Source organism: Pristiophorus japonicus, chromosome 7 (assembly GCF_044704955.1).
Source record: "Pristiophorus japonicus isolate sPriJap1 chromosome 7, sPriJap1.hap1, whole genome shotgun sequence".
Lineage (NCBI taxonomy): Eukaryota > Metazoa > Chordata > Chondrichthyes > Pristiophoridae > Pristiophorus > Pristiophorus japonicus.
In genome coordinates this window covers 44,748,633-44,769,611 of record NC_091983.1, presented here as the reverse complement: position 1 = coordinate 44,769,611, position 20,979 = coordinate 44,748,633, and the positions used below count along the sequence as shown (strand labels likewise).

Here is a 20,979-nt window from a genome sequence, read left to right as displayed (position 1 = left end):
TGGTTCCTGCTTTTTGTCTGCCTCCTTTTTTATATAGGGATGTTACATTTGCGATTTTCCAATCTGCTGGGACCTCCCCAGAATCCAGGGAATTTTTGTAGATTACAGCCAATGCATCCACTATCTCTGCAGCCACTTCTCTTAAGACCCTAGGATGTAAACCATCAGGGCCAGGGGAATTGTCTGCCTTTAGTCCCGTTATTTTACATAGTACAATTCATTAGTGATAATGATTGTATTAAGTTCCTCCCTACCTATAACCCCTTCATTATCCACTATTGGGATGTTTTTAGTGTCTTCTACCGTGAAAACCGATACAAAATATTTTTTCAACATCTCTGCCATTTCCCTGTTCTTCATTATTAATTCCCCAGTCTCATCCTCCAGGGAACCGACATTTACTTTAGCCATTCTTTTCCTTTTTATGTACCTGTAGAAACTCTTACAATCTGTTTTTATATTTCGCGCTAGTTTACTTTCATAATCTATCTTCCCATTCTATATATCTTTTTTTTTAAGTCAATCTCTGCTGGCTTTTAAAAATTTCCCAATCCCCTGGCCTGCCACTAGTCTTGGCCACATTGTATGCCTTTTGTTTCAATTTGATACCCTCGCTTATTTCCTTAGTTAACCACGGATGGTTATCCCTTCTATTACACTCTTTCCTTCTCATTGGGATATCTTTTTGTTGCGAGTTTTGAAATTTTTCCTTTAATGTCTGCCACTGCTCATCAACCAGTGCATTTTCGAACTTGGTATTAGCAGTGCCTCAGGCAATATAGTAAAGGTGATACTTCTGCAAGCAGACACGCCCTTTGTTTTGATGCAGGCCAAAGGAAAAAAGCTGGCCGCTTTACATCAAGGTACTTTCCAGTCTGCAAAATAAGTTGATCAAATTATTCAATTTCGGCTCACTTCTGTTTAGTTAATAATTAGAATGTTGGCCTGAAGTAGTTTGCTTTAAAAAAAAGAGAAGTCTGGCATAAAAACAGTGCTAGAATCAATTGCAAGACTGCAGAGCAATTACCTTTTGACCCCTTAAAATGGCACACTCCTACACTTTTGAGCACAATACATTGTGCATTTCATGTTGTCCTTGTAGAACAGTGAATGCCTTACCACAGAAGGTATGCCAACAGAAATCAGAATAGAGTTAGCAAAACAAGATATTTATTTCTTGAAACCGGCATATATTCATCCTGGGAATTTTGACGGTGACATTAGGGTATGCACTGGGTGATATATGGAGCATGAGTGAACAGGAGCAGGTGGCAGAGAAGGAATAGGAAGCAACTGTTTGAAAAGTCAATTCATATTTTCCTCAGCCAATGAAAGCTGGGATCCAGACCTCAGAAGCTTTTTTTTTCAAACAACAACAACTTGCATTTATATAGCGCCTTTAACGTAGTAAAACATTGCAAGGTGCTTCACAGGAGTGTTATCAAACACCTGACATAGGGTTTCATTACATATTTATACCTTTCTTGAAATACATCTACTTGTACAATTTATTTATCTGCAACTGTCACTCATACTGACTCAGCAGATATCACATGAATTTTTCAGTGCAAAACTAAGATTGGGAACTAGGGGTCCCAATTCTTATCTGTGTGTCTAAATGTTGCAATATATGGGCGATAGCCCAGCGATCATCAGGGGAAAGTCTACCCCTATATTTCTCACAGTGACTCTAAGTTTATCTTTACTCATTACTTTTAATTTCCCTCAAACTTTAATCACATTAGTTTTGTTAGGTTCTTTGTATTATTTGTTTTAGATTCTGTTTATGTAGTGTTCCAGAAGAACATAAGGAATAGGAGCAGGAGTCGGCCATTCGGTCCCTCAAGCCTGCTCTGCCATTCTATAAGATCATGGCTGATCTGATCTTGAGCTCAGCTTCACTTTCCTGCCCGCTCCCCATAACCCTTCACTCCCTCATTTTTCAAAAATCTGTCTATCTCCACCTTAAATATGTTCAATGACCCAGCCTCCACAACTCTCTGGGCAGAGAATTCCACAGATTTACAACCCTCTGAGAGAAGAAATTCCTACTCATCTCCATTCTAAATGGGCGGCTCCTTATTCTTAAACTATGCCCCTTAGTTCTAGATTTCCCCTTTGAGTGGGAACATCCTTTCTGAATCTACCTTGTCGAGCCCCTCGGTAACTTATATGTTTCAATATGATCATCTCTCATTCTTCTCAACTCCAATGAGTCTTGGCCCAACCTGCTCAACCTTTCTTCATAAGCCAACCCCTTCATCTCCGGAATCAACCTCATGAACCTTCTCTGAACTGCCTCCAATGCAAGTATATCCCTCCTTAAATAAGGAGACCAAAACTGTATGCAGTACTCTAGGTGTGGTCTCGCCAATACCCTGTACAGTTGCAGCAGTACTTTCCTGCTTTTATTCTCTATCCCCTTTGCAATAAAGACCAACATTCCATTTGCTTTCCTGATTACTTGATTTACCTGTATACTGCAAAGACCCCCAAACCACGTTGTACTGCAGCATTTTGTAATCTCTCACCATTTAAATAATAATTACCTTTTTTATTTTTCCTGCCAAAGTGGATAACCTCACACTTTCTCACATTGTACTCCATCTGCCAAATGTTTGCCCATTCACTTAGCCTGTCTATATCCCTTTGCAGATTATTTGTGTCCTCCTCGCAACTTGCTTTCCCACCCACCTTTGTATCATCAGCAAACTTAGTCCCTTTATCCAAGTCATTAATATAGATTGTAAATAATTGAGGACCCAGCACTGATCCCTGTGGCACCCCACTCGTTACCGTTTATCAACCTGAAAATGACCCATTTATCCTGACTCTTTGTTTTCTGTTAGTCAGCCAGTCCGCTCTCTATGCCAATATATTACCACCAACCCCATGAGTAACCTCTTATGTGGCACCTTATCAAATGCCTTCTGGAAATCCAAATTCACCACGTCCACTGGTCTCCCTTTATCCACCCTGCTCGTTACATCCTCAAAGAACTCCAGCAAATTTGTCAAACATGATTTCCCTTTCATAAAACCATGCTGACTCTGCTTGACTATATTATGCTTATCCAAATGTCCTCCTACTACCTCCTTAATAATGAACTCCAGCATTTTCCCAACGACATATGAAATATGTTAAGCTAACTGGTCTATAGTTTTCAACTTTCTTTCTGCCTCCTTTTCTATATAGGGGTGTTACATTTGCGGTTTTCCAATCCACTGGGACCTCTCCAGAACCAGGGAACTTTGGTAGATTACAACCAATGCATCCACTATCTCTGAAGCCACTTCTTTTAAGACCCTAGGATGCAAGCCATCAAGTCCAGGGGACTTGTCCACCTTTAGTCCCATTATTTTACCGAGTACTTTTTCTTTAGTGATAGTGATTGTTTTAAGTTCCTCCCTCCCGATAGTCCCTTAATTATTCATTATTTGGGATGTTTTTAGTGTCTTTTACCATGAAGACCGATGGAATTAAACATAGAAACAAAGAAAATAGGTGCAGGAGTAGGCCATTCGGCCCTTCGAGCCTGCACCGCCATTCAATGAGTTCATGGCTGAACATGCAACTTCAGTACCCCATTCCTGCTTTCTCGCCATACCCCTTGATCCCCCTAGTAGTAAGGACTTCATCTAACTCCCTTTTGAATATATTTAGTGAATTGGCCTCAACAACTTTCTGTGGTAGAGAATTTCACAGGTTCACCACTCTCTGGGTGAAGAAGTTTCTCCTCATCTCGGTCCTAAATGGCTTACCCCTTATCCTTAGACTGTGACCCCTGGTTCTGGACTTCCCCAACATTGGGAACATTCTTCCTGCATCTTACCTGTCTAAACCCATCAGAATGTTAAACGTTTCTATGAGATCCCCTCTCATTCTTCTGAACTCCAGTGAATACAAGCCCAGTTGATCCAGTCTTTCTTGATATGTCAGTCCCACCATTCCGGGAATCAGTCTGATGAACCTTCACTGCACTCCCTCAATAGCAAGAATGTCCTTCCTCAAGTTAGGAGACCAAAACTGTACACAATACTCCAGATGTGGCCTCACCAAGGCCCTGTACAACTGTAGCAATACCTCCCTGCCCCTGTACTCAAATCCCCTCGCTATGAAGGCCAACATGCCATTTGCTTTCTTAACCGCCTGCTGTACCTGCATGCCAACCTTCAATGACTGATGTACCATGACACCCAGGTCTCATTGCACCTCCCCTTTTCCTAAACTGTCACCATTCAGATAATAGTCTATCTCTCTGTTTTTACCACCAAAGTGTATAACCTCACATTTATCCACATTATACTTCATCTGCCATGCATTTGCCCACTCACCTAACCTATCCAAGTCATTCTGCAGCCTCATAGCATTCTCCTCGCAGCTCACACTGCCACCCAACTTAGTGTCATCCGCAAATTTGGAGATACTACATTTAATCCCCTCTTCTAAATCATTAATGTACAATGTAAACAGCTGGGGCCCCAGCACAGAACCTTGCGGTACCCCACTAGTCACTGCCTGCCATTCTGAAAAGTACCCATTTACTCCCACTCTTTGCTTTATGTCTGACAACTAGTTCTCAATCCATGTCAGCACACTACCCCCAATCCCATGTGCTTTAACTTTGCACATTAATCTCTTGTGTGGGACCTTGTCGAAAGCCTTCCGAAAGTCCAAATACACCACATCAACTGGTTCTCCCTTGTCCACTCCACTGGAAACATCCTCAAAAAATTCCAGAAGACTTGTCAAACATGATTTCCCTTTCACAAATCCATGCTGACTTGGACCTATCATGTCACCTCTTTCCAAATGCGCTGCTATGACATCCTTAATAATTGATTCCATCATTTTACCCACTACCGATGTCAGGCTGACCGGTCTATAATTCCCTGTTTTCTCTCTCCCTTTTTTAAAAAGTGGGGTTACATTGGCTACCCTCCACTCAATAGGAACTGATCCAGAGTCTATGGAATGTTGGAAAATGACTGTCAATGCATCTGCTATTTCCAAGGCCATCTCCTTAAGTACTCTGGGATGCAGTCCATCAGGCCCTGGGGATTTATCGGCCTTCAATCCCATCAATTTCCCCAACACAATTTCCCAACTAATAAGGATTTCCCTCAGTTCCTCCTTCTTACTAGACCTTCTGACCCCTTTTATATCCGTAAGGTTGTTTGTGTCCTCCTTAGTGAATACCGAACCAAAGTACTTGTTCAATTGGTCTGCCATTTCTTTGTTCCTCGTTATGACTTCCCCTGATTCTGACTGCAGGGGACCTACGTTTGTCTTTACTAACCTTTTTCTCTTTACATATCTATAGAAACTTTTGCAATCCATCTTAATGTTCCCTGCAAGCTTCCTCTCGTATTCCATTTTCCCTGCCCTAATCAAACCCATTGTCCTCCTCTGCTGAGTTCTAAATGTCTCCCAGTCTCCGGGTTCATTGCTATTTCTGGCCAATTTTTGTTCGGGTCAGTTAGCTTTAGCAGAGGGATCGGCATTGGTTGATGCACCAGGGCCTAGCATGGTGAAGGGCAAAGGGAACCTCGGGTACCAGCTCTCCGGAAGGCGAGTCCACACGCGAGTTCTGCTGGAGAAGACTCAGATGAGCCATTTGATGTGGCGGCTTTTGAAAAATTAGTGCAGGCCATGCATTCCCAGATGTTGGGGGCAATGGCAAGGAGCATGCTGGAATCTGCCACCTGCATTGCAGACAGCTCTGCGCACACCATGGAGCCCATCATTGCCAGTATGCAGACGATGGTGGACTCCCAGAGTGACCGTGCGGAACCAGCTATGATGACGCGTATCGTGGGCGATGTGGCAGCTGCCATTACAGCACAGGCGGAAGGGAACCAACGTCTCGGCACTGTATTGGAGAGGATGGCCACTGGCCAGTCTGGAAGCTCAGAATGCTCTAATGCACTCTGGGCAAAAGGCCACGGAGCATATTAGCGCTGTCGTGTCTGGTGGCATCGAGACTGTGTCTGCTCTCATGCAGTCTCAGTTGGATGCCACGCGAGATCTGACTGCTGCTGTGTCCACCACAGACCACCGGGGACCTTCCGGTGTCACCCCACCCCACCGAACTGTGCTCCAGCAGATTGGTGAGGATGGTGAGGTGCTGTACCGGGGGGAGTGGCAATGCGCCATTGGAGCAGGATCCTGATGTGCTCTCTCACGATCACACCAGTCCTGAGCCGAGCCCTACCACGCCACCATTGCTGCCAACCATGGCTTCGTCCCAGCCAATTCCGACTGATGGCAGGGAGGATGATGCAGCCCAGTATGCAGCCGCTCTTCCATGTCATGAGCTGGTCGAGGGCGTTTGTAGCTTCTACAACTCAAGTACACCAGCATTCCCAGAGCCATGATGCAGCCACATGGGAGACACTGCGGCGTAATTGTAGAATAGGTATGCGTAAGAGACGTTATGAGGAACAGCACATGGGTGAGAATTGATAATGTGGATATATTGGTGCACCATTATTTGTTGTGTAATAAATCTTTATTTTGGGTATGAATGTCTGTGCAGGTCTATTATTTCACTTGTGGGGAATGATGTGTGAAAGGGCTCAGTGGTTTGCCCATGGAGATGCACAGATGAAGGGTAAAGTGTGGATGAACTCAGTGGAAATTAGTAACAATGGGCCCAAGTTGCGGCCTCACTTGCTCCTGATTTTTTGGAGCAACTGGTGTAGAACGGAGTATCTTAGAAATTCAAATTCTCGGCATTTAGTTTGCTCCAGTTCGAGTCAGTTAGAACAGTTTCACTTTGGAACAGAATTTTTTTTTCAAAAGGGGGCGTGTCCGGCCACTTATGCCTGTTTTCAAAGTTTCGGCAGTGAAAACTTACTCCATACTAACTTAGAATGGAGTAAGTGAAGATTTTTGTACATTCGAAAAAACCTTGTCTACACTTTAGAAAATCAGGCGTAGGTTACAAATCAGGCGTAGGGAATGGGGGGGGAGGGGGTTTAAAGGGAAGTTTACAAACATTAAACACTTCAGTTTTACAAATAAAGAGCCATCATCAATAATAAATGAAAAATACATCAATAAATCAACCAATAAATCAATCCAAAAAAATTAATAAAAAATAAAAAAAAAATTTAAAATCAATAACTAAAACATTTTCTACTTACCGACTGCAGCACCGGGAGTCCTTCAACAGCGTGCAGGGACGGTCCCCCCAGTGTGTCTCTGTCAGTGTCTCTATCTGTCTGTCTGTGTGTGTGTCTCTCACTCTCTGTCTGTCAGTGTCTGTGTTTCTGACAGAGGGGGAGAAGGGGGGGAGGGGGAGAGGGAGAAGTGGGGTGGGAGGGGGAGAAGGAGCAGGGAGGTGGGGGGTGGAGGGGGGGAGAAGGAGAGAGGATGTAGGGAGGTGGGGGGTGGAGGGGGGGAGAAGGAGAGAGGATGTAGGGAGGTGGGGGGTGGAGGGGGGGAGAAGGAGAGAGGATATAGGGAGGGAGGGGAGGGAGAGAGGAGGGAGGGAAGGAAGAGGGGAGGGGAGGAGGGAGGGAAGGAAGAGGGGAGGGAGGAAAGGAGGGGGAGGGAGGGAAGGAAGAGGGGAGGGAGGGAAGGAGGGGGGGAGGGAGAGAAGGAGGCTAAACGGCCGGGCCCAAGACCTCGGGCTAGATTTACAGGTAGGTGGTGCGTGTCTCGGGGGTCGGGGGGGGGGGCGGGGGGAGGGGAGGGGAGAGAGAGTCGCGGAGGTCCGGGGGGGGGGCGGGGTGAGAGAGAGTCACGGAAGTCGGGTCGCGGGGGGGGGGGAGCTCGAGTCGGTTCGGGAGGAAGCAGGAGCTGGGCAAGGGAGGAGCCTTATTCACGCAGCCCCAGTGAGGCCATTCGGCCAGGGCTTGGGGCTGCGTGCTTCGGGCCCCTCCCACACAGTTTTGGGCGCCTGGAGCTATTGCACAGGTCCCGGCACTGTTTTCGGCACAGGGACCTGGCTCCGCCCCCAACAGCTCTTGCTGCGCTGCGCTCGGCTGCAGAAGACCTGCAGGGAGCCAGAGAAACTGGAAGGTTTTTTTAGGCGCACTTTCTGGCGCGAAAAACGGGCGTTCAGATCCGGGCTGCGCCATTTTAGGCGCGTCCCGAAACTTGGGCCCAATGAGACAGTTAAGGACTTCCCTTGCAGGGTCCGGATGGCGACGCCGCCTCCTGCGTGGTCGCCGACCCACATGCTGCTCCTCCTCCTGTGCCTCCTCGTCCTCCTGCTGCGCGTCATGCTCCTGTGCCGCCTCCTCCTGGTCCACGTCCTCAGGTGCTACTGCTAGCTCGTCCTCCAATGGTTGTGCCCTCATGATTGCCAGGTTGTGAAGCATGCAGCAGATGACGATGAATAGGGAGAGCCGCTCAGGTGAGTACTGCAGCACTCTTCCTGAGCGATCCAGGCAATGGAACCTCTATTTAAGGATTCCGATGGTCTGCTCAATGATACACCTGGTGGCTGAATGAGAGTCGTTGTACGATTGCTGCGCAGCAGTCCTGGGATGTCGAAGGAGAGTCAGCAGCCAAGTGCTGACTGGGTACCCCTTGTCTCCAAGGAGCCAGCCGCAATCTTGATTTGGGGCAGCAAACTCACCTGGCACACCGGTCTGGCACAGGATGAAACTATCGTGGCTGCTGCCAGGATACCGAGCATCAACTGCCATGATTTTGCGGTTGTGGTCGCACACCAGCTGGACATTGAGGGAGTAGAATCCCTTGCAGTTACAGAACACCTCGGGATTGTTCAGTGGCGTCCTCAATGCGACGTGGATGCAGTCTATAGCACCCTGAACCCTGGGCAAGCCCACTATCCTCACGAATCTGGTCTACCAGTCCAACTGCTTCTCCTTGCTCTTTGGAAAGCATATGTAGTCCGTCCTCCTGTTATATAGAACTTCGATGACCTGACAGATGGAGCAATGCGCGGCAAATTGTGATATGTCAGATATGTCTGCTGTTGCAGTTTGAAAAGATCCAGTCGCATAGAAATTCAGGGCAATGGTGATCTTTGATGCCACTGACAGAGCTGTCCTCAATCTTGTTTGAGGCTGCAGGAGATTATACAGCTCCATGACGACCTATTTACGGAATCGCAGTCTCCGGAGACATTGGTCATCAGTGAGGTCCATGTCGGAGAACTGTTGTCTGTAGACCCTTTGACAATAGGGCCTTCTGCCACCACGTCTATGTAGGCATCTTCCTCTCTCAGCTGCCGGATTGCCTTCTCCCTCCTGCTGATGCTCCCTCTGTAGCCTATTGCTGGCAAGCATGTGCCTCCTGTTGATCCTGCCTCCTCTCCATCTGCCTCACTCTGTGGTGCTAGGGTTCTGTGTCCCTGACCTTCCTCCTGGCGGCAAGCCCTTTTTGAGGTCCTTCCTGGTGCACCTCTCTGTTTTGTACTCTGACGTGATCTCCATGGCCGCTTACATCTTGCTCACCTATGTCAGCTGGGTCCCTTGGCCGCTGACTCCCCATCCGTTGTAGCCGGCGCCACCTTCTCCTGTGTGTGCCAAGGAAGCACGCAGATGTGCAGGAGGCATTCCACTGCCAGCACTGAGCCAATTTTAGACCTATTCAAACACAACCTCCTCAATCAGTGACTTCCGTTGCTGACTATGAAGAGGCTGGCCCACTAATGTCCAAATTCGTTCTCACTAATGAAACTTTCAATGCTTGAAAACTTCAACAAAAAAAAATTGGGCCGACAACAATGGTGGGAGCCTCACCGCACCTTTAAATGCGGCTGGTGGTCTTCACCCCACAGTGTAGTCTGACCCAAAAACCTCTAGTTTGCCCCGACAAGCGGCCGGAAGCCGCTTTCAAGGCAATTTGGCTTTCGAGGCAGTGCACACTTGGAGTACGTAGTTAGCGCCGCATACACAGGAGCGGGGAGGAAGTGTGGGGGAGCGGTGAAAATTACAGAGGGCAATGCCGCAAGCATCGGACAATCCGCAGCGACTGGGCGGTCAGTCTGCACCAACCCATGGCCGCTGCTTTCAGGCAGCCCCAGCTCTTATTGAAAGGGGCAATTTCGGCCCCCCAGCTTCTAGATTCTCAGATATCCTCTCATCCCTGGTACCCATCCCTGGTAACATTGGATGTGTCAGCCGTGGCTCAGTGGGTAGCACTCTTGCCTCAGTGGGTAGCACTCTTGCACTCTTGCCTCTGAGTCAGAAGGTTGTAGGTTCAAGCACCACTCCAGCGACTTGAGCACAATAATCTAGGCTGACATTCCAATGCAGTGTTGAGGGAGTGCTGCATTGTCGGAGGTGCCATCTTTCGGCTGAGACATTAAACCGAGGCCCTGTCTGCTTCCTCAGGTGGACGCAAAAGATCCCATGGCACTATTTTGGAAGAGCAGGGAAGTTATCCCTAGTGTCCTGACCAATATATATCCCACAATCAACATAACAAAAACAGATTATCTGGTCATTATCACATTGCTGTTTATTGGAGCTTGCTGAGTGCAACTTGTCTGCCGCGTTTCCTACATTACAACAGTGACTGCACTTCAAAAGTACTTCATTGGCTGTAAAGCGCTTTGGGACGTCTGGTGGTCGCAAAAGGCACTATATAAATGCATATCTTTTTTTCATTCTGGTAAATCGCCTCTGCACCCTTTCCAAGTCCCTGACTTCCTTTCTAAAGTGTGGTGCCCGGAATCAGACACAATACTCTAGCTGAGGTCTACCCAGTGATTTTTTAAAGGTTTATCATAATTTCCTTGCTTTTGTACTCTATTCCTTAGATACAAAGCCAAGGGTCCTGTATGCCTTTTTAACAGCTTTATCAACTTGTCCTGCCATCTTCAAAGATTTGTGTATGTGAACCCCCATGTCTCTCTGTTAGTCCAACACCTTTTAAGAATTGTACCATTTATTTTATATTGCCTCTCGTCAATTTTCCTTCCAAAATGTACCACTTCACACATCTGTATTAAATTTCATCTGCCATGTGCCTGCCTATTTCATCTGTCTGTCTATGTCCTGCTGGAGTCTGATACAAACCTCCTCACTGTTTACTGCATTTCCAAACTTTGGCTCCTCTGTAAACTTTGAAATTATGCCCTGTATACTCAAGTCCAGGTCATTAATATATATTAAAAAGAGCACTGGTCCTAATACTGACCCTAATACTAATTCAGTCCCTCTAGACTGAAAAACAATTGTTCACCGCAGCTCGCTGCTGTCTCTCAGCCACTTTCATATCCACATTGCCACTGCCTTTTTAATCCCATGGGCTTCAATCAGCAAGATTTGTTGCACAAATGAATTACATATTTTCCATAAGGAATCAAAATTCCATTGTAAGCAATTTTTATTTAAAGCCTGTCAGCTGAGGTTAGTTAATTAATTGTTTTAGTATACTAGCCAACTTAACTACTCTATTTTCAAAATAACATTTTAGAGAAAAAAAAATATCGGCACGCATAAAATGTGTATAAAATTATGAGGGGCCGAGACATGGTGTATAAGAAGGACCTATTTCCCTTAGCAGATATATCAATAGCAAGGGGCTATAGATTTAAAGTAATTGGTAGAAGGATTAGAGGAGAGTTGAGGAAAAATGGTTTCACCCGAAAGGTGGTGGGGGTCTGGAACTCACTGCCTAGAAGGGTGGTAGAGGCAGAAACCCTCAGTGCATTTAAGAAGTACTTGGATATGCACTTGAATTGCAGTAACCTACAAGGCTATGGACTAAGAGCTGGAAAGTGGGATTAGGCTGGATAGCTTTTTTTCGGCCAACATAGACACAATGGGCCGAATGGCCTCCTTCTTTTCAGTAAACTTCTATGATTCTATAGGGGCCAGAAATATAAGATAGTCACTAATAAATCCAATAGGGAATTTAGAAGAAACTTCTTTACCCAGAGAGTGGTTAGTGGAACTCGCTACCACAAGGATTAGTTCAGGCAAATAGGATAGTGAATTTATGGGGAAGCGAAATAAACACATGAACGAGAAATGAATAGAAGGATATGTTAAAGGGATTTGATGAAGAATGGTGGGAGGAGGCTCGTGTGGAGCATAATCACCAACGTGGATCTGTTGGACCAAATAACCATTATTTAGCAGCAGCAGTAGCAGCAGCTTTATCTGTTGACCTCTTATCAAGAGATCCTGCAGTCCTTCAGATTTTAGCACAAGCTGGTACCTGTTTGGTATTAATAATTATGGTCTAGATTGCCAATTTTTCTTCTTTAAATCCCCAATATCCCTGACATAGTCATGAATGAAAAAGGGCATCCTCTGCTCTGTAATTGTTCTCCAGAGAGTGATGCAGTTTGACCCTCCATCCAATTTAAAACCCATCCATCAAAGTATTCTGGTTCAGCAGCATCCTTGGTTATTGATTATTGTGCACTAATTATCTTTGCAAAAATAAATGAAGGTAACTTCCTGCACATTTTAATAAGTGAAAAAGCGAGAGCGTGGAACCAGGACAGAGATTTGAGATGACAGAAAAATAGACAGCAGAACAGGCAACAGTTTTGAAAAATACTTTATCCATAGTATTATTATTAATTGAATACTGCATGCAGCTCCCAGCTCCAGTTTGTAAGATGAGTCTTTCTTTCTGTATAAGTAACAGTTCTTTGAAGTATGATTTGAGATTTATGGTAGTATATTTCCATTCAGAATGTTACTTTTTTGCTGGCGTTTCAGACAATACTGAGAAATTCAGAACTTATAAATATATGTTTCAATAACAAGCTCACAGGCTTTTGACTTGTATAGTTGGTGAAAAGAAGATTGAGAAAGATATATCATTTGGCTTTCAAATAACGAAAAACATGAATACTGATGATGTAAACTATTCATTTCACCTAACTTATACCCAGAGGGAGTACAACATGTGTAAGTCGCAAGCCAGAGACTTGAGAAATTTTTACTTCGATTTCTTTCTCTCGCAGATCGTTTTACTTGTTTCAATTACTGTATGGAACACTGTTTTCCATAGAATATTTGACCATGGAAGTGGCATCTGTGTATTACAACTTGTCTATAATGTACAATGTCAGAAGGTTGTGGGTTCTAGTCCAGGAACTTGAGCACGTAAAAATGAAAATCTAGGCTGATGCTCCAGTGCAGTGCTGAGGGAGTGCTGCACTGTTGGAGGTGCCATCTTTCGGATGAGACGTTAAACCGAGGCTCCGTCTGCACTCTCAGGTGGATGTAAAAGATCACATGGCAATATTTCGAAGAAGAGCAGGGGAGTTATAGAAACATAGAAATTTACAGCGCAGAAGGGGGTCATTTCGGCTCATCGTGTCCACGCCGGCCGACAAAGAGCCGCACTGCCCTTGATCAGCAGCCCTGAAGGTGACATATAAATCTATGAACAATGACCGAAAGGCAAAGAGCACCCAGCCCAACCAGTCTGCCTCACACAACTGCGACACCCTTTATACTGAAACATTCTACACTCCACCCCAACCAGAGCCATGTGATCTCCTGGGAGAGGCAAATAACAGATAAAAACCCAGGCCAATTTAGGGAGAAAGAATCTGGGAAAATTCCTCTCCGATCCATCCAGGCGATCAAAACTAGTCCAGGAGATTACCCTGGCCGTATTCGATTCTCTGCAGTCTTTCCCATTAATACTGCATCGGCCAACAAAAGGTCATCCAGTGTAATCCCAATTACCAGCTCTAGGTCCGTAACCCTGCAGGTACGGCACTTTAAGTGCCCATCCAACCATCTCTTAAAAGTGGTGAGAGTTTCTGCATCCACCACTCTTTCAGGCAGCGAGTTTCAGATCCGCACAACTCTCTGCGTAAAGAACCCCCCCCTCCTCAAATCCCCTCTAAACCTTCCACCAACCATCTTAAAATTATGCCTCCCTCGTAATAGACCCCTCCACCAATGGAAATAGGCCCTTACTATCCACTATGTCCAGGCCCCTCAATATTATGTACACCTCAATGAGGTCTCCTCTCAACCTCCTCTGTTCCAATGAGAACAAACCCAGCCTATCCAATCTGTCTTCATAACTAAGATTCTCCATTCCAGGCAGCATCCTGGTAAATCTCCTCTGCACCCTCTCTAGTGCAATCATGTCCTTCCTATAAAACGGCGACCAGAACTGCACGCAGTACTCCAGCTGTGGTCTATCCAAAGTATTATGTAATTTAAGCATAACCTCCCTGCTCTTATATTCTGTGCCTCGGCCAATAAAGGCAAGCATTCCGTATGCCTTCTTAACCACCTTATCCACCTTGCCTGCTACTTTCAGGGATCTGTGGACAAGCACTCCAAGGTCCAGTGGCCGACCGCTTAATGTGTATACCCTTTCCTTATTAGCCTTCCCAAAGTGCATCATCTCATACTTCTCTGAATTAAATTCCATTTGCCACTGCTCTGCCCACCTGACCAGTAGATTGATATTCTCCTGCAGCCCATGACTTTCCTGTTCATTATCAACCACGCAGCTAATTTTAGTATCATCTGCAAACTTCTTAATCATACTTCCTATATTCAAATCTAAATCGTTGATGTATACCACAAAAAGCAAGAGACTCAGTACTGAGTCCTGCGGAACCCCACTGGAAACATCTTTCATCACAAAAACATCCATCAACCATTACCCTTTGCTTCCTACCTCCAAGCCAATTTTGGATCCAACTTGCTACTTTACCCTGGATCCCATGGGCTTTAACCTTCTTGACCAGTCTACCATGTGGGATCTTATCAAAAGTTTTGCTAAAGTCTGTATACACTACATCGTACGCACTCTCCTCATCGACCCTCTTGGTTCTCAAAAAATTAAATCAGGTTAATCAAACACGATCGTCCCTCAACAAATCCGTGCTGACTGTCCCTAATTAATCCCTGCCTTTCCAAATGTAGATTTATCCTGTCTTTCACGATTTTTTCCAATAATTTTCCCACCACTGAGGTTAGGCTGACAGGCCTGTAATTACTCGGCCTATCCCTTTCTCCCTTCTTAAACATGGGTACTACATTAGCAGTCTTCCGATCCTCCGGCACCATGCCCAAATCCAAAGAGGACTGGAAAATGATGGTCAAGGCCTCTGCTATTTCCTCCTTTATCTCACTCAACAGCCTGGGATGCATTTCATCTGGGCCTGGGGACTTATCTACTTTCAAAGCTGCTAAACCCCTTAATACCTCATCTCTCAATATATTTATTTCATCCAAAATATCTCACTCATCCTTGATAGCAGTATCTGCATTGCCCCTTTCCTTTGTGAAAACAGATGCAAGGTATTCGTTAAGAACCTTACCAACATCTTCCGCCTCATTACCCTCATAATCTCTAATAGGCCCTACCCTTTCTTTAGTTACCCTCTTACTCTTAATATATTTATAGAACATTTTAGGGTTTTCCTTAATTTTACTAGCCAAGAATTTCTCGTGCTGTCTCTTAGCATTCCTAATATCCTTTTTAATTTTACCTCTTAACTTTCTATATTCCTCTAAAGATTCTATAGTATTTAGCCGTTGGTGTATAACATAAGCGTCCCTTTTTTTCCTTATCCTCCCCTGAAAGTCCCTCGACATCCAGGGGGCTCCAGAATTATTATTCCCACCTTTTTCTTTAAGGGCATATGTTTGGCCTGTGCCTTCCGGATCTCCTCCTTGAATGCCTCCCACTGTTCCGACACTGATTTACCCTTGGTGTCCTGGTCAATATTTATCCCGCAATCAACAGATCATCTGGTCATTATCACATTGCTGTTTGTGGGAGTTTGCTGTGCGCAAGTTGGCTACTGAATTTCCCATATTACAACACTGACCACACTCCAAAACGTACTTCATGAGCTGCAAAGCGCTTTGAGACATTCGGTGGTCATGAAAGGCGCTACAAATCCAAATCTTCCTTTTTTCGTTTACTATCCGGTTGGTTTCCTGGAACTTTCAATGACCTTCAAAGTCAAGAAAATCTTCACTTGGCATGAAATCAGGCTGTCTGGTATTAGTGCATCATATGAAATCTCCCTGTCCACTTTAATAATGAATATGCGAACCCCTTTATTTTCAAAAAGAGGAAATTCATACAGATGCAATTCTATGTTAGTATCACCCAGACTAAATTTATCATCTAAATGTCTCCTACGAGTCCCACATTTGGTGCCCCCAATATACTACATGCCTGCAAAATGCATATATACAGTACTTCACAGTCATCATCATCATCATCATAGGCAGTCCCTCGGAATCGAGGAAGACTTGCTTCCACTCCTGAAGTGAGTTCTTTGGTGGCTGAACAGTGCAATACGAGAGCCACAGGTGGGACAGATAGCCGTTGAGGGAAGGGGTAAGTGGGACTGGTTCACCGCACGCCCTTTCCGCTATCTGCGCTTGATTTCTGCATGCTCTCGGCATTGAGACTCAAGGTGCTCAGTGCCCTCGCAGATGCACTTCCTCCACTTAGGGCTGTCTTGGGCCAGAGACTCCCAGCTGTCAGCGGGGATATTGCACTTTATCAGGGAGGCTTTGAGGGTGTCCTTGTAGTGTTTCCACTGCCCACCTTTGGCTCATTTGCCATGAAGGAGCTCCGAGTAGAGCACTTGCTTTGGGAGTCTCGTGTTGGGCATGCGGACTATGTGGCCTGCCCAGCGGGGCTGATCGAGTGTGGTCAGTGCTTCAATGCTGGGGATATTAGCCTGAATGAGGACGCTGATGTTGGTGAGCCTGTCCTCCCAGGGGATTTGTAGGATCTTGCGGAGACATCCTTTGTGATATTTCTCCAGCAACTTCAGGTTTCTACTGTACAAGGTCTATGCCTCTGAGCCATACAGGAGGCCAGGTATTACTACAGCCCTGTAGACCATGAGTTTGGAGGCCTGATCTTCAAACACTCTTTTCCTCAGGCGACCGAAGGCTGCACTGGTGCACTAGAGGCAGTGGATCCCGTCGTCGATATCTGCTCTTGTTGATAGGAGGCTCCCGAGATATGGGAAGTGGTCCACTGTGTCCAGGGCTGCGCCGTGGATCTTGATGACTGGGGGGGCAATGCTGTGCGATGAGGACAGACGAGTGAAGGACCTTTGTCTTACGGATGTTTAGTGTAAGGCCCATGCTTTAGTATGCCTCAGTAAATACGTCGACTATGTCCTGGAGTTCAGCCTCTGTATGTGCGCAGACGCAGGCGTCGTCCGCGTACTGTAGCTCGACGACAGAGGTTGGGGTGGTCTTGGATCTGGCCTGGAGACGGCGCAGGTTGAACAGGTTCCCACTGGTTCGGTAATTTGATTCCACTCCAGTGGGGAACTTGTTGACTGTGAGGTGGAGCATGACAATGAGGAAGATTGAGAAGAGGGTTGGAGCAATGACGTATTTACTGCATCAGGTGTCGGGGCGTATGTACTGATGACTGTGGCGCACTGGTTCCGGGATAGGGTGAGTCGAAGAATCATGAGGCGTTTGTTAGTCCCGCAGGGGAAGTGTTTGAGGCGGTCAAGCAGCTCATTTTTGATGGCGAAGCCGACTTCGTGGAGGCGGCGTTCTTCTTCTGATTTCCCTTTCCAGAAGAAGGTGTAACCTCCACCTTGTTCCTTGAGCCTTGAGCTGGCCTTCCCCTGCCCGCTGGGTCTCGCATAGGGCAGCGATGTCAATATCGAAGTGTCTAAGTTCTCGGGCAACTATGACAATGCAGCGTTACGGCCTGTCGCTGTTGGGGTTGTCCATGAGTCCTGATGTTCCAGGTCCCGAACTTCATGTTAACAGAGTGGATAGAGAATTGGCTGGCTAACAGAAAGCAGAGAGTTGGGATAAATGGGTCTTTTTCAGGTTGGGAATCGGTGGTTAGTGGTGTGCCACAGGGTCGGTGCTGGGACCACAACTGTTTACAATATACATAGATGACCTGGAAGAGGGGACAGAGTGTAGTGCAACAAAATTTGCAGGTGACACAAAGATTAGTGGGAAAGCGGGTTGTGTAGAGGACACAGAAAGGCTGCAAAGAGATTTAGATAGGTTAAGCGAATGGGCTAAGGTTTGGCAGATGGAATACAATGTCGTAAAATGTGAGGTCATCCACCTTGGAAAAAAAACAGTAAAAGGGAATATTATTTGAATGGGGAGAAATTACAACATGCTGCAGTGCAGAGGGAACTGGGGGTCCTTGTGCATGAATCCCAAAAAGTTAGTTTGCAGGGACAGCAGGTAATCAGGAAGGCGAATGGAATGTTGGCCTTCATTGCAAGAGGGATGGAGTACAAAAGCAGGGAGGTCCTGCTGCAACTGTACAGGGTATTGGTGAGGCCACACCTGGAGTACTGCGTGCAGTTTTGGTCACCTTACTTAAGGAAGGATATACTAGCCTTGGAGAGGGTACAGAGACGATTCACTCGGCTGATTCCGGAGATGAGGGGGGTTACCTTATGATGATAGATTGAGTAGACTGGGTCTTTACTCATTGAAGTTCAGAAGGATGAGGTGTGATCTTATAGAAACATTTAAAATAGTGAAAGGGATAGACAAGATAGAGGCAGAGAGGTTGTTTCCACTGGTCGGGGAGACTAGAACTAGGGGGCACAGCCTCAAAATACGGGGGAGCCAATTTAAAACCGAGTTGAGAAGGAATTTCTTCTCCCAGAGGGTTGTGAATCTGTGGAATTCTCTGCCCAAGGAAGCAGTTGAGGCTAGCTCATTGAATGTATTCAAATCACAGATGTATAGTTTTTTAACCAATAAGGGAATTAAGGGTTATGGGGAGCGGGCGGGTAAATGGAGCTGAGTCCACGGCCAGATCAGCCATGATCTTTTTAAATGGCGGAGCAGGCTCGAGGGGCTAGATGGCCTACTCCTGTTCCTAATTCTTATGTTTTTATAAGATGCCTGTGCGTGAGTTCTTTTAACGTGGGGTGTCCGTTGCACACCGGCTACCACACGGGCTTAGCTGAGTGAGGTCTAGATCCAATGGCAAGGCGGTCCAAGACGACTGGAGACCAGGCACTGCTATATGGGCCTAGTTGCCTGCGGCGAGATGTTGGCCGCAGGCTCGGCGCTGGGTAGTGCCCTTGGTGGTAGGTGGTCCGAGGCCTGGTTGGGGACAGGCATTGGGAGGGTCAGTGGCCCACCGGGGTTCAGGGTGGGAAATATCAGAATTGAAGCCCACAAGACTGTTTCAACTTGCTTTTATGATCTGAGAGATTGAAGAAAAGGTTTTTTTTTGCCAAGGTAAAAGCAGCCTTCCTAGAAAAGGGCCAACTTCACTTTGTTGCTTTGATCTTCAGTCAAGTGATAGCCAATGCTGCATCTTTCTTCCCCCACCCTTAGCTGTGGTGAGACTGGCATGGATCCCTGCCAACAATAGGCTAATTGCCTGATCCCAGCAATTCTGACGGGGTCAGGCACATTACTCGGCATCTGTAGGTCCTCTCCACCATATGGCGGCGGAGTGGGATTGTGGATTTTGCAACCCCATTCTGTTCATGTAAGTATAATTACATTTATTTTCTGCCTTACAGAAAGTCAATTGGAAAAGCCTTCAATCGTGACAGCGATACACTCATTTGAGGGACAAGCACCAGGTGATCTGAGCTTCAATGTAGGTGATAAAATCACCGTGACATCCCAAAGTAATTCTCAGTTTGACTGGTGGGAAGGAAAACTTCAAGGAAATGTTGGCATTTTTCCAGCCAACTATGTATCTGTTTCTCAAGACTATTGATTGTGGATCACACATTCAGTATTGTCAAATATTGACCTTTGGTTTGTAATAAGATTTATAATATTTACCAAATTCGATGAACAAATTTGGTCCTTAAATATATACATTACAAAGGATACCTTAGAGTAATATGAAAAGTTGTAATAATATTTTCATATATTTATAAACCAAAAATGCTGAGCCCAAGAGGTTCATCAATATTACCTAAATGCCAAGATTAGATTTCTTACCATTGACACTTTTTATTTCTCTGATATCTATTTTCTATAATATGTTTGTATAGTTTTTGAGGATGTTTTGTAACTCTATATAGTACCAAATGGCATTAACAGGAGAAGGGCATTTGTGAAAGTCAAATTATATTCTAATTGGAATAGAGAATATGTACAGAGAGTATGTATTGAATCTAAATTGTATAATGTTTATTCAAGAAAAATATAATTCTAGGGTTGGTTGCCAATCATCATTCAAGAGCAATGAAATTAATCTTCAAAAAAAAATGTAGGCTTAGAAATAATCCTCTATCAATTTCAAGGGTTATAAATCTATAATTATTTAGGTCTAGTTTGAAAATTCTTACTGCATTTAAAATACAGAATTGTGGTGGTGGATTATTGATAAATTGTCTTTAAAGCAGAAATATGGATATTAAGCATATTGATGAAACTTAGAATGCAATAAAATGAGAAGATGTCAAAAAATCATGGCACAAGTGATTGATTATAATTAGGAAATTGAACAAAATAAGTGTGGATATGTGTTACCTCTGCTTCAAAATTAAAAACAGCGCTTTAATTTATCCTTATTCCTGGATTTATACACTCAAGTATTTCATTTCTCCTTCAAAGCTTCCTGTTTTGTGCTTTAAAACTGAAGAAAAAGATGAGGCACTTTTAGAGGCCTGAATTTCAGATTCTGGGATTTGGATTAGAATCCAACCCAAACTGATGCAATGAAAACGGTTTCCTATGCTGGCTCCAATATTTCTCAATTAAATGAGTTTGGTCACCCTTAAGTAAATTTCAAGTAGGCATGCAACCGCAGTAATGGCTTTCCAATTTCCGTGTGTGTGGAACAGCGTTCTTGCTATGCGTGCCCGCATGGTCTGGAGCTCCTGCGCAAGCCGCTCACCGGCTTTTACATGGAAGAAGCCACGCAAACGCGAAATTTTGAATGGGCCATGCAGCCAGTAAAGGGGCTGCATACGAAAAAAAAGAATTAGAGGGGACTTTGGTGGGGAGTCCCTTGCAAATATTGACACGCTTCCAATGAACCAGTCCTAACATTCAAAAGATGGTGTCAGATACCCAAATGAAAACAGTTACATCACTGCAGAAAATG

At 45.2% G+C, this 20,979-nt stretch overlaps 1 protein-coding gene across 3 annotated transcripts in view; it reads left to right on the top strand.

The window, feature by feature from the left end:
- Nucleotides 1-20,318, top strand: part of sh3yl1 (SH3 and SYLF domain containing 1) — a 318,220-nt gene extending 297,902 nt beyond the window's left edge. For all 3 annotated transcript variants that reach the window (XM_070884930.1, XM_070884929.1, XM_070884928.1), the window contains one exon: nt 19,436-20,318. In XM_070884930.1, the coding sequence (XP_070741031.1) occupies nt 19,436-19,638 (203 nt within the window). In that variant the 3' untranslated portion in view covers nt 19,639-20,318. The remainder of the gene's footprint in view (nt 1-19,435) is intronic.
- Nucleotides 20,319-20,979: the final 661 nt, after the last annotated feature.